Source organism: Manis javanica, chromosome 9 (genome assembly GCF_040802235.1).
Source record: "Manis javanica isolate MJ-LG chromosome 9, MJ_LKY, whole genome shotgun sequence".
NCBI classification, from domain to species: Eukaryota; Metazoa; Chordata; class Mammalia; order Pholidota; family Manidae; genus Manis; species Manis javanica.
The window spans coordinates 89,763,064-89,777,282 of NC_133164.1; the positions used below are offsets into that span (position 1 = coordinate 89,763,064).

Consider the following 14,219-nt stretch of genomic DNA (forward strand, 5'->3'; position numbering starts at 1 on the left):
GGTGATCTAATTTTAATGAGGATAGACTACCCTCCCCCGAAATCATGTTCAATGAAGGCTTTACTTGAGCATGCTCTCATAAGCAAACCAGATGTATCTATCTATTTGGTTAATTTGTTCTTTGTCAATTATAATTATTTGGTTAATTTGTTCTTTGTCAATTATAATTATTTTATAAGCATGTAGTGTGATATGTGATGATAATTAAGAGGTACTTGCCACTTATTAGTAGAGACTGTAGATAGGATCACGGCATCACTGGCTGAATCCCGTTCAAGCCTATCACTAAGTCAGGCTTTCAGCTAAAGCACATTCCTGTCATACTTGGATTCTCCTTTAGACAAGCCTATTCATATAACACGTAATCTAATTTTTCGCAGTGGGTTCTTTTGCTTAACATGGTTTCTCAGAGCTAAAGGAGAAAATATATTGGAAATTATAGTCTTGTTATTGTGTATGATTTGTGGTCATTGCTAGTTTGGGGAAAAGCCCCGACCAGAAACTGCTGGGAGTGCATGAGGTTCCTTCTCCAGCCCGTCAGCCTAGTTCCTCCCCTCCCCCTCGCCACCAGGTAGAGACAGTGGAGGCCATGGATGAATGAAGATGGCCGGGCCATTTCAGGATTTCCCTGGACTAAAGCTCTGGTGTCTTACAGACAGGGGTTCTCTTTAAAAATGATTAAAGGTGGTCTCCTATCTTGAAATATTAATGTTTCCTGATCTTTTAAGATAGGAGATCAGTGAAGGAAACAGCCTCTAGTTTTAATCAATGCACTGATTCACTCTGCCAAAATCAAGAAAGTGTCTCTAATTCTTTTTAAAGACAGAAATCTAAATAATGTTGATTGGCTGGCATAACAACAATTGTTTTTATTTTCTACAGGGGAATTCTAAACTAGAATCCTTTTAAAAATATACCAGTTTATCAAAAGAAAATGGTAATTCTTTTCATCCATATGAAAAATAATAACTTGTATTACACAAGTTACATGACAATATACTGGAAATAGAAGTAATCCAAGCAATAGTGAGTAAGAGACAAAGACCACACCTGAGGAGAGTCCCTCAAGCTGGGGCTTTGTGTTCCCCCAGAACCAGCCTCCGGCCATCCCTGCAAAGCTCTGTGGGAGCACAGCCACTCCATTCCCTGGGCTTCCGTCTTGCCCATAGACCATGAGCGGCAGTGACACGATTCCCGTGACTCTGCTGTCATTGTGTATATCCCAGTGAAGACTGCTTAGCCCCTGCCTCCCGTCCTGCCTGCCCCTCCAGTCCAAACCCATGTTTGGGCAGGGAGTACCTACCCAAAGGGGCTTGAACTTGCAGGGGGCTGCTGAGCACTCCTCCCTATAAGGACTGAGGTCCAGGGCCTCCTTATTCTTCCCCCTGCAACCCCTCCACTCACCCTCCAACAGTTGGCATGAGAAGGAGAAGAAGTCCCCTCCACACCCTCCAAACTCTGCCTCCACACTCTCCTTTTCCCTGATGTACACACACACACACACACATACACACACACCCCTCCTGCTCAGGGACAAACACATGTGCCTATCACAGGCTGGAAGCAAAACAGAACCAGACAGGAAAAAACAGTGGGCCTGGCTAGTGTTGGAAAGTGGAAATCCACACACTGACTACAGGAAAGGTGACGAAAGAGCAAGCGCTTGACAGTCAGAATTGTCACATGCTTTGGATAATAATTCTTTCTCTGGGTTGACTAAATACTTTGTTTGAAAACTAGGGTTGCAGCCCTGGATACTATCGGGATAATAAAGGCTCATATATTGGATGGTGCGTTCCCTGCAATTGCAACGGACATTCAAATCGATGCCAGGATGGCTCGGGAGCATGCATTGTGAGTGAATTGGTACTCTGATGCCAGCAGCAGGCAATCAGTGTCTCCCTGTTCCCTCCCCTCTAGGCTCTGAGACATGAAATGTCACATCTCCTACCAAGCCATAAATAGAGGTTGCTGTGTACATGCAGGAGGCTCCTGCATTATAAGGCTGAATTCTTCACTTTCTCCTTCAACAATTAACATACACATTAGCTTCTAAATCTCTGCTTCATCAAATGGTATTAATGGGTAGATCCTGAGATGTAACTCTTGCTCGCAAAGAACAGATCAGAGCCACTTCTGGGGGTCCCAGTGTTGGGGTGGCTGGAGGTTGTGGGAGTGGAACTTTGTAACAGTAGCTCAAGAGATGATCAGGGAGAAGGAGATGCTGAGCAAGTCTTCAGGCGCATCCCCGGTCAGTCCAACAGAAATCCTCCACAGCTGTGGGTTTATCTAGGCAGACAGGTGAGGTGAGTTCTTGCTGCCTGTGGCTTATCTGTTAGAAAACAATCTTTTTTTGGACTATTTTAGAAAATTCTCCCATAGAAAATGAGATTCTCAGGAAATTTTTCTTTTGCCTCCTGAAGCAGAACAATTTTTATTCTGCTGTCCTCCTCCCTGGCAGCCCGGGCCTTCCTGTTGGAAGAATGGACAGCTCTGTGCAAAGGAGACATGTCAGTACCCCCAGGAGTCCAGCGCACCTACTTATGTTCTACTATTTGGAAATACATCCTGCTGGCATGGATTTCCTTTGCCTTGTGTAATGCGGCTAATGTGTGTTTCAACTATTTGGGTTCCTAGGCTGTATGAAGCCAGTTCAGCATGTCCCAAGGAACTGTTTCCTCTGCAAGATGGGACAGGCCAGGACAGAAAGTTGTAAAGAGCCCAAAAGAATATTCAGTAGGTTTTTAACTGTATAAGCACAAAATGATAAAAGACATTGGGAAATACTATTTCTCAGCCCACAGATATTCTTGTGTAATGACTTGTGCTTCATAGTGTATTTTGTGTGTAACACAGGTAGATGCTTTAATGAAAAATCTTATCACTGAGCCATTGCTAGATGTCAAGTCTGCTTTATAAAAGCTGCCAAAGAACAAAGTGGGTTTTCTCTGCAGTCCATGCACCAGTGAAAAGATTAGTGTCATAATTTATATGTTTAAATTAACAAGAACATTTTCTTTCACAATTCCTTCCTTTAGAGCTCTGTCTTCACTTGTCCCTAGTGGCCATGTGACCTCTAGAAATGATTCATTTAGGAAACCTTTACTGAACATTTGCTGTTGTGGGAGGGACCAAACTATGTGCTGGGGTTAAAACCATCAGACATAATCCCCATTCTCATGAGGCTTGCTGTCTAGTGGGGAATGTGCATGTACACACACACAGACACACGCACACATGTGTACACAGGCACACACACATACACGCATTCTCATAGGCAAATATACACAGGCACACATGCGTGTACACCCACACACGCAGGCACAGAGCCCTGCCCGCTCTCACATAACTACCCAGTGGCAGGCGCTGAGAGCTGACGCTTCTCTCCCACGTGGCTGGCAGGCAGTCCTCTCTTTCAAAGAAGAGTAATAAGAAAACCAAGTACTTTTCACTGTCAAATGGCCTGATTCCTACACAAACTGGCCCCCACCTCTCAAGGTCCAAAGTCAAATTCTCCAGTCTGGGACCTTCACATGCACAAACCTCCACATCATTTCAAGAACAAACTTTGAAATTTGACAAGAGCGTAGCCGGAGTCCTGGCCAGTGAAGCAGCGTGTGTCCAGCTGGGAGGGCAGATGTTCTTTGGGGGCCATTGGCACAGGGACCTGTTGTGGCAGGTGCCCCTCTGTCTGCGAGGCCCTGCTGCTCCCTCTTCTCCTTGCCCACTTTCTCCCCACATTTCCTTCTCTCCCCACTCCCATGCCTTCTACTGTCACCCCTCATCTTCCTCTTCATCCCCTGGTCCCTACCCTTCTCTTTTCTTATCCTCCTCCCTTGTTTTTCCTTTACCTTATTCCCTGAAGCCCACCTTCCCCCCTGGCCCCAGACTGATTTATCTGAAACTCCCAGCTGACTGGGGGTTTGAGGCTCACTACCAGAAGTCCACACTCCTCTGCATGGCCTCAGGGCTCCCTCGACCTGCCTGCTGCCTCTCCAGCTGCATCCCATCCGCCTCGTGCCTCCCCCTCCGGAACACCGATGGCTTCATGTTGCCTACACACACTGCTATGCCCCTGCAAGACTGAGGTTTGGGGCACTGTTCCTTGGGCCTGACATATTCTTTCCTCACCTCCACCCAGCTAATTCCTCCTGCTCTGTCCTCCATGTGGGAGGCACCGTTGCCTCCTGAAGCCCTTCCCTGAGGTCCCTCTTGCTCTTGCGGGATGCTGGCCCACCTGTTTCCTGTGCCATATTTTCCACATTCTGTTGTGTATGTCTATTCGCAGGGTTCTCTCTACCCCGGAGTTGAGGTACCTTCATCCTTGCATCCCTAGTACCTAACATGGCTGGCCATGTAGTAAGTGCCCAGTGGATGGTCAGTGTGAAATGGATCTCAGAGAGCAGATTCTGTGGGAGTGGGTGTGCACTCATCCAGTCATCCACAGTGGACCACAAGGACACTTGACAGGCAGATGCCTCAAATTTGTAGGACAGATAAAGACAACTTCCAGGGTAGATGGTCTCAAGGTGAGGGATATTTCAGACATAATTATGGGACCTCATCAAGCACCACAGGTTCCGACCCCATGCGGTCCTCTCTCTGCGCCCCTGCGGAGGACCGGAGGGCAGTGTTCTGAGTGGCGCAGGTGGCCTTACTGCAGTTCTTGTTTCTCCATCTTCTTCATCTCAGAACTGAGTAGACCTAAGACTCAGATGTGTCTGTTCAACCATGTTCTTCTTTAAAAAATTGTCTGTTGGCCTTAAAAGAGAAAGGAAACTCAAGTGGAAAGGTAAATAATTAGTTCAAAATAATGATGTTTTCTGAGAGAACCAGGGCAGCAGTTAGGGGTCCAGAAGCCTTCGGCACCCTCCCTGACATCACGAGAGACCCCTCTGTGGGCCCAACAAACTGCAGTGTGGATTCATTCCCAGTGTCTGGACCTTCGGGAGAAGCCCACACAGTGGCATTCTGGGAAGGATGGAGGCATTCAGAACAGGAGTGAGCTTTCTGATGATCATCATATGTTAGTGTGAACAGCATCCTGCTTTAAAGACCTACCTATTTTTCTAAGATGCTTACTAATTACCCTTTTGCTTATAGTGTGATTTTATGTCGGGAAAAAAAACCACAAAAAGATATTTAACAACTTAGTGGATTGTGTCATTCTCAGTTATTCAGGTTTGTAAGGATGGATCTGTTAAAGCAAACTGGTGATGTTTATGAACAAGCTGAGGACAGTCTTCCCCCTTCAGGCCAGTGCTGCACCCACTTACAACATATATACATGTTGTTTTTCCCATCCTGGCTTCAGATATTATTTTAAAACTCACATCCATTTAAGTTTCCTACTCAAGCCCATCTGTGCATACAGAGGTAAAGTATATATGTAAATTTTTAAGATTATATTTATTCCAGGCCATAGAACTAACATGAAATATCTCTGGATTACCAGATGCCTGCAGTAAGACAGTTTTCCTGGCTGTTTTTGTGCATTTAGATTTTATTACCAGAATAAAGCCAAAAAAGGTTAGATTGGACTTTTCACAAAATAAATTTGACACAATCTATTCGGCTTTGTCTCAATAGACTGCTCAGTTGCAAAGCTGTTTTATTGCAACACTTTACTGGAGAACAGTTTTCCCTAGACATTGACTTTGACATGAAAATAATTGGATTTACATAAACACAAAGCAGATGACATTAATGTCTTGCTTCTTTGACACATTGGAATTACTTTCTTTGGATATGGTGCAATCCTTTATTGTTTTAATGAAATCCATGTTAAAATCTTACTTCATTTTTATTGCTCTTCAGTATGTCATTGTTAGGTGAATTATGAGGTAAAATCAAGTTAATTATCATAGAAACTATTCTTAGGGGAAGCGTGAAGGGGCTTATATTTACTGAGGCCCCATTGTACTTTTCAAAATCCTCCCAGCAACCTTGGAAAGTGGGATTATTCTGACTGTACATTTTAAGAAAATCAGAATTGTATGTAGATTATACATCAGGAAAATTGATTTATAAAAAACAGTAAAACTCACAGAGGTGTGGATCTGGCCCAAGATTCCACAGCTACGAAGTGTTAGAGTGGGGCCGGAGTCCAGCTCGCCTCTCTCCATTTCCTCATGGCCCCTGAAGATAAGCACCAAATAGTTGGTGGGACGCTTGAAACTTCTTTGTTGCATCAGCAATGATTGGATAGACAGGAAAAATAGATAGTTAGTGGAGATGATACCAGTTAGTGAGCAGATAACTAACAATGCAGGTCATAGTTAGAGGACTTGAGTTGTAATTGTGTGAGTAAATTAGATGATAATGTTCTTAATAATGATAAATGTGATCAGCTGCTGTTAATTATACTGTCCATCTGTCTCAAGAACTGCCAGCATAACACTGCTGGGGAGCACTGTGAGCGCTGCAAGGAGGGCCACTATGGGAGCGCCATCCATGGATCCTGCAGAGTCTGCCCATGTCCTCATTCCGACAGGTACTCTGGGCGCTTGAAGATAATCCGTAGAGACAGGAAGTAGTTTGGAGGTCACCCAGGACTTGGGGGCTGGAAGTGGGAAGTGAGAGCTACGGGCATGGGATTTCTTCTTGGGGCAACGAAAATGTCCTAAAATGGATTGTGCTGATGGTGAATTGTATGGTACGTGAAATATATCTCAGTAAAGCAGTTGTGTTTTTAAAAAGAACAAACAAGAGTGCAAAACAAACAAAAGCCGTCAAAAACAACACTTCTTTATTTTTACTTTTCCTCCTTTCTTTTGTTCTTTTTCAATGGCTAAACAATGATTCGTTGAACACACATTATGGGCTCAGAGTTAGTCTCCCCGGATGCTGGGGAAACCGCGGTGCAGAGCACCGCCAAGACTCTGACCTCATGAGGCTCGACCTGGAGAAGTGGGCAGAGGCAGTGGTCATGCTCAGTAAAAACACACACAAATAAGTAGGAAGGATCATTTCAGAGAGAGTTGGGTTATGCGGTCAGTGGTGAGTAGCTCCTTTAGAGGGGGCGGTAGGAGAGCTTACTGTGAAGTTGCAGGGTGGGGACCAGTGAATGCTGAGGTGGAGAAACGATGGCAATATGTTAGCAGTGAGGGTCTGAGGTGAGAAGAAAACCAAAGAGAAGGCTGTGACGGTGTGTTCACAGACAGTAGGAAGGCAAGACGGTTGGAGTGCAGTGGGGGAGAGCCAGCCAGGAGATGAGGGTGGTTGGGCATCTAGGGTCAGATCCCGTGGGACTGTGTAGGCTATCGTTAGGCATTTGGATTTTACCGTCAGTGTGATGGAAGCCATGGGACCGATTGTGAGCCACAGAGTGATGCCGTCTGAATTCCGACTCTAGTATGGCCGGCAGATTGTAGGTAGAAAGCCACACTTTTTTCACAGTGATCCATGTTCCATCTGGGCTTGGCACCTTGTCATAGTCTTGCTCATCATGACATGTTCCCTGTGACTGCAAGCAAAATATAAAACGTAACTAAGGAAATGAGAGTTGATGTGAAAGTCAGGGTGATAACTGATGAAGCTATCAGTAGTGCACAGGTTCAGGAGCAAGTGCAGACTGCAAGGTTCACCGATACCAACCAACTGTCAGAGAAATGGCCAGGTCTTAATTACCAGAGGTCACCTGGCCAGTGTGGCTTTTCTGGATATGCATATTTAAAGTGTGCGCTCTGCTTTGCTATCTATATGTTCAATACTCCTTAAATCTGCCTAGTCCTGTGGCTCTATTTGTAAAGGCACTTCCTGCTTGACTCTTGCCCAGACTCCTTTGAGCAGATGTTAGAGAATACAAAGTAGCAAAATTTCCACGGGGAGCTTGCAGTTTTTGGTAGCAAAGCATATTGTTATCATCAAGGTTAGCTTCTAGCTTCCACACGGTTGAGGTAACGCACAATTCCTCATATTTATCAGTAACCCTACTTTTATCTAATTCTCTTTCCAGCTATATTAATATTGCTGTCAATTCTAACTGTCCCTTTAGAGGTGTGACTTTATCCATCTTAGAGGCCAAGGGAAGCTTCCCAAGGAAGAATTCTCTTACCAGCAAATGATAAATCAGTTATTTCCCCTGAGATTCACATCACAGTCATGGCCAATGGACAGATGTAGTCATTTTACAAGGCAACAGGGCTTTTTTATGATCTCTCCATTTAATTAAAAAAAAAGAAGAAATTTCTCAAGTATGTGCCAGTTGAGAATGATTAAGAGAATCAAAAATTCCACAACTTGATTAGAAAAATGTAAAAATCATCAATGCTTGTGCCCGCTGAGATGCTTACGTGGGCAAGCATGCTCTGTGCCATAGTCCCCTGTGGGGCTCAACGGCCCCTCTATCACCTTTAATTCCCAACAGGTAATGTTCCCAATATAAAAGAATGAGAATACACAAGGAGAAAATTTTTTTAAAGAATCAGAGTTCTCTGTTCTTTTTTTCTGCCTGGACTTGCTTTATTCCTTTCTTGTTGTTCCTGGAAAAATTCTGTTGTAATCGTCTCTTCCAAAGTGAGTTACTTTGTCTTAAAGGAAGGAATGTATTTCTCCAAGCCAAAAATAAAACACAGTAAATGCCTTCAGTCCTTACTCACCAAAATTTGCCCAATAACAGCTGAAATAATTCATCATCTACAAGTTTCACAGGCAACAATTTTCTTCATGCAAATAGTAGCCAGACCCTTGGTCTCTATTTTCACTTAATGCGAGTCAATTCTTTCTGGCAAAAAACAATGAGCATAAAGTCTATCGGTTTATGTTTTTACTGGGGCTTTTTTCTGTCTTTCTTCAAGTTTTGCCACAGGCTGTGTTGTGACTGAAGAAAACGTGAGGTGCTCCTGCAAGCCTGGGTACACGGGCACACAGTGTGAAAGGTAGGTGCTCCCCTCCCCACCCCTCTGGCAGCTGGCCCCATGGGCAGGCCGCAGCAGGCCCTGCTGGGTCACCTGAGCCAGGGCTGAGGCTGTTGGTTTCCCTGAACTGGAAGAAGGTCTCGTGGGAAAAACACAAGCCTGCTTTTAGCTTCCTTCTCTTGTTTTGTGCGTGTTTCAGAAATTTGAGAATGAGACAGAGCATTTTATAGCCCCATATACCCCTGACACATACCCCTGCAGGCCCCTCCCTGTACATATTTCTATATGCCCCTCCTCCTCCACATTCCTAGGGACCCTTACCCCACCCTCATGGCCCTGTGTACCCCTACCTCCATGTAAATTCATCCCCACACACTTCTCTCCCAGCATGTACACATCCCTACTTACCTGTACATGCATATACAATTTTATATACTTCTAGATACACAAATCCATAGCCTCAGATATTCCAACACATACGCCTCTATCTCCACACAATATTATGAACAGGACAGTCTGCATCTTACTCATTTCTGAATCCCTAGTGTCTAACATGGTACTGTTCACATCATAGGTGTTCAATAATGTTTGTGAGTCAAAAAAATAAATGTTGCAAAATGGTATGTGGTGAATTATAAAGGGCCATAGAACCAAGCTTCAGTATTCATAAGCAAAGCAACATGAGGTACTTAAAATCTAGCTGGAAAGATACTTGAAGAAATGACAGTATAGCATGTAAGTCATATGGGCAATATATTTTTCAATTTAAAATAACATCATAATATCAATACATACATATTATAAAAATGATGGAATACAAGTGAGCAAAGAAGCAACGAGGCCTACCACACCCCTATCTAACCCTATGTACTTGTGCATGCTTACACACAGTCCTATTAATAATCATTTTACCTACAGAAAACCACTGCTTGTTGTATATTCTCACAGATCATTTCTGTGGACACAGATCACTTCTTAAAAACAAAAGCCAATTTCTGCTTTAGTTGCTATTTTGACTTGTTTTCTTATCTGATAGTGCATTAGTAATATTCACATCTGTAAGTATTCATTGATCATATCACATCAGGACCAAGAAGTTCCATAATCCCCTATGCTCGTCTTTGAGATAGTTTTACTGTTTACCATTCATAGTGGCACCAAAATTTAATCCTTGCAGCTAAATATTTGTCTACATATATTCTAGAATCGCATGGTGGACAGACATACAAACAAGCTGTGGAAATAGTGAGGGAGGACATAAGTGGGCTAAGTTGGGCTGCGATAGAAGGAGCACCCAGCCAGCCTTGAAGGGTGAGGGTGGACGGGCCTGCTCTCCTGAGACACGAAGGACAACTGGGTGGGTATTGGGTGCTGGGAATGTCATCCAGGCTTGGTGATTTCAAAGCTATGCAGACTCCCACCTGGGAAAGATGTCCTAATTTAATCCTTCTAATGGTTCTTCACAAAAAAATGAAGCAGACAACAACAGGCTGGATGAGACCCTGATTTGGGAGCTAGCTGATTTGAAATAGGAAATTCTTAATTAAGAGTGCTTCTCTCAGCTCTTGTTTGTTACATGTGATGTCTCAAGAGAACAAACTTGTTTCTTAAAATTTTTAAGACTTTTTCACTGGTAAATGCCATTTTAGTGTCAAAATTTTCTCATTTATTAAACATTTATTGAGCACCCATGCGAGGCACCATTCCTGCAGGACTGGTTGACAATGCAGTGATAAATACAAGGACAGCTTAGTGTGTAAAGCAGGAATCCATGCGGGAGGTGGGGCGGCAGAGGAGGAGGCAGCCAACCTGGGTGGGGGCCTAGGAACGACTTCCCAGATCGTACCACGTGCTGCGGAGTGTTTCTATCTTGGCCACAGAGCCGCAGGTGACAAATGTGTCCTCTGCCCTGTTTGTCGTACTGATGTCCTCTATGAAATCCAGAAGTTTTGGTCCTGGAACTTGAGTCCATTGTGTTTAGCCAGTACCACAAAATGAGGATAAGGGAACCAGTCACTTCTTGTAATGGGTAACTGATGCTTTGTGAGGGTAAAGATGAAGTGGACTGAAACTTCCTAAATATTTATGTGACTTTAATATAAGGTATGTGTAATTATGTATCTTTTAAGCAGAAAGTTAGGTAGAGGTGAGACATTTAAAAGTAAGGTATTTAAAACTGATCTTTGCCTATCATGGTATGTTAGGTAGAATGCAGGGCTGATCACATACAGTAAAGCCTGATTATTAGTACACTGCCAACTTGCTTAGCAGATAAGCTGCTTCTGCTAAGTTACCTTCTTGATAATAATGCAATACGTGGGTTTTCTGCTTCCTATCCATGTTCTGAAGTGTAATCATTTCAAATGATACCAATTATGTGTATATATGCATATAATGAATATTCATGCATATATGAATATTTCATGTCTTAAAATGGTAGCTTCCTTTTATTGAGTGTCTATTATGTGCAGGCATTGTACTAGATTCTCTACATTATCTTTTATTTCACAACCATTGACCAAAATAGATATTGTTAGTACTGATTATTCATTCAGCATATGCTTATCTGACATCCCAGGTGCTGAGGATGTATCAGTAAGCTGAACAGCCAAAAATTCTTCCCCTCATGGAGCTTACATTTTCGTGGAGGGAAAAGATAAAGAAACTGAAGCTTGAAGGCTTATGATAACAGCCCAAGATTCCACAGTATATTTTGGAGGCAGCGATCTAGCCAGATCCTCCTGATTTAAAACCTGCATCCTTTACGCTATATCATTTGTGTATCTGTTGGTAAAGTATATTTAAATTACCTAACAGCTCTTTGATGCAAAGATTAAATTTGAAGAGTCAAATAGCCTATTTCCTCGATTCTATCAATTCTATTGATGATAAGACATCACACACACACATCGATTTAATGACAATTTGGGTGGGGGATAGAATAGGAATAGAACTTTGCTAATGGACAGAAAGATTTTCATTTACATCCCAATTCCAAAAACATTAACGTGTTTGTTTTCATTTTTAAAAAATGGGAACTCCGAATCAAGGAACTACGGATCTTCTAACTTGTAAAGAAAGAACTGCATTCTCATCACTAAGTGACACGTTCATTCTTGCAAATCTATGTCAGCCTTCCTCCCATAGCACTACAACATCCCAATCAGAGAGTTAAAGGCAGAGAAAACATGGTGGAATAAATGATTAATTTTGGGGGTATCTCTCATCTTTCTCTGTATTTTGGTTAGGTGTGCACCAGGATATTTTGGGAATCCCCAGAAGTTCGGAGGTAGCTGTCAACCATGCAATTGTAACAACAACGGCCAGTTGGGCAGTTGTCACCCCCTGACTGGAGGTAAGATGGACTTATACCTTTGTTAGCCTGCATTTATCAAGCTGATATAAAAATAGCAGGTGAAGAACACGAGCAAACATTTTCAGAAAGTGTAGTACACAATTCCAGCTACAAGTGGTCTCCTTGTTTTGACGACCTTGGGATGCTTAGGTAGTTTGTATAGCTTTGGTGAATAACTTACTTCAAGTATTTTTTTTTTTCAAGTAAATTATTTTTGAAACCCAACTATAGCCAAAATAACCCCAGACCCTACTTTGGTGATGTTGCTAAGCTCTCCCTCAGATGTTAAGTGGTTATCATCATGTCACATTTCTTCATGTGTCTATCTGAATAGGTCAACATACTTTTTCTGTAATAGCAAGACTGTCTGGGATGGGGGTGGTATAATTGGGATGGATTTTGCATACAAAGAATGGGTTCATTAGGAGCAGACTATTCTTTTATTTCTTCAACAGAATATTAATGTGATTTATCAGGAAAATGCCATTAATATCATGTAATGCCAAAAACTTGGATAAAGTTTCTCATCTTACAATTATGGACAAGATGAAGAACTAAACCTTGGATGTGTGGATTAGATCTGGTCAGCTGACCATTCCTAAAAGAATGTAGAATAAATGGATTTTTATGATCAGTCTAGAATGAGATCTCTAAGTCTTGGGGTTTCATCATTAGCTCCCTCTTGCTGGACATTGTTGAGTTGCTGGAAATATAGAAGGCATGCCTGTCCACTTATCAAAGAATACACAGGAGAGATAGCAAATGCCTCTTAGGACACATTTAGAATATTTAAGGGCCTCCATGATGGGCTGGTTCCAACCAGAAGAAATTATGTTAGAAGCATGTGATCCTCTAGTTAAATGGAATAAACATGGCATGTGAGAGATGTGGCTTAGAAGAAGGAGGTATAAAAAAGATAAAGTTTTAATAGCTCAGTATGGCTCAGGAGAGGAATGTGGCCTCTAGGACACCTCATACTATCTTCACCAACTTGCAGAGTTTAAAACCAGGTGGTCTGCCACGCTGCTCATGTAAGCCCTTATATGGGGCTAATGTCTTTAGAAGACCAAAGACAAGCTACAGCTTGTTCAGAAAGAGGTGAGGCTGTGAAGGGACCTAGAACCATGTCACGTGAGGAAGGACTGACAAGCCAGGACAATGAAGGGGCTTCTTGGAAAGGGTGTATTTGAAAGGGAGGGGGTATGTGTGTGTGTGTATATATATCTATATATAATACATATTTTAAAAATATACATATAAAATACACATCTTTTAAAATTATTTCTGTTTATAAAAAATATATATTAAACCACATTTACTTTTAGTTGTTAAGAATAAACATAGGTTCAGTATGGAAAATTTGGAAAAAATTTTTGGAAATAAAAAGGGGGATCTGGTGTGCGGGAGAAGGGTTGATCTCATTCTATGTGGCATAAGGGTTAGAACCCAAGGAGGGGACGCTAGAGGGTGATCTCTTTTAAACCATCCTAAGGAAGAAGTGTCACCTATTTAAAGATGAAAAGGACTGTTTTAAAAGGAGATGAGTCTGCTGTCACTGGATGTATTCAAGCAGACACTTCAGCATCACAACACAGCGTCTTTTCAACCCTCCTCTTCTCCTCTAGTAACAAAAATAAGCAACCTGAAATAAGGAGGGTAACTGTTTGTTCTCAAATTGGAAGAAAATGCTACTAATGAGACTTGTTTTTTTCCTGTGTTTCATTCTTTCTTTTTCTTTCAATTAATGTACAGATTCCTTGGTGGTCAAAACTCAAGCTTATAGGGAACACTGCACTGATAAATCAGTCATCTGCACAAGCTGGGCCCCCCACCACAGACTATTCAAGGTGCTAAAGGAGATTGTAAGGAAATAAAACCCTGTTTCCTGGCCATAAAACATTTACAGTCTAATTAAGGAAATATAAGTGACACAATTATATATACATTTAAGAATGAGTAAAATATTTTTAAAAAATAAGTAAGAAAAACTTATGATTTTATATAAT

General features: G+C 42.3%; 1 protein-coding gene across 7 annotated transcripts in view; it reads left to right on the forward strand.

Moving 5' to 3' along the window:
* The window catches only part of LAMA3 (laminin subunit alpha 3), a 240,036-nt gene that overhangs the window by 165,703 nt on the left and 60,114 nt on the right, over nucleotides 1-14,219 (forward strand). For all 7 annotated transcript variants that reach the window (XM_073212898.1, XM_073212899.1, XM_073212900.1 and 4 more), the window contains 4 exons: nucleotides 1,741-1,854; nucleotides 6,384-6,493; nucleotides 8,799-8,879; nucleotides 12,107-12,213. In XM_073212898.1, the coding sequence (XP_073068999.1) occupies nucleotides 1,741-1,854; nucleotides 6,384-6,493; nucleotides 8,799-8,879; nucleotides 12,107-12,213 (412 nt within the window). The remainder of the gene's footprint in view (nucleotides 1-1,740; nucleotides 1,855-6,383; nucleotides 6,494-8,798; nucleotides 8,880-12,106; nucleotides 12,214-14,219) is intronic.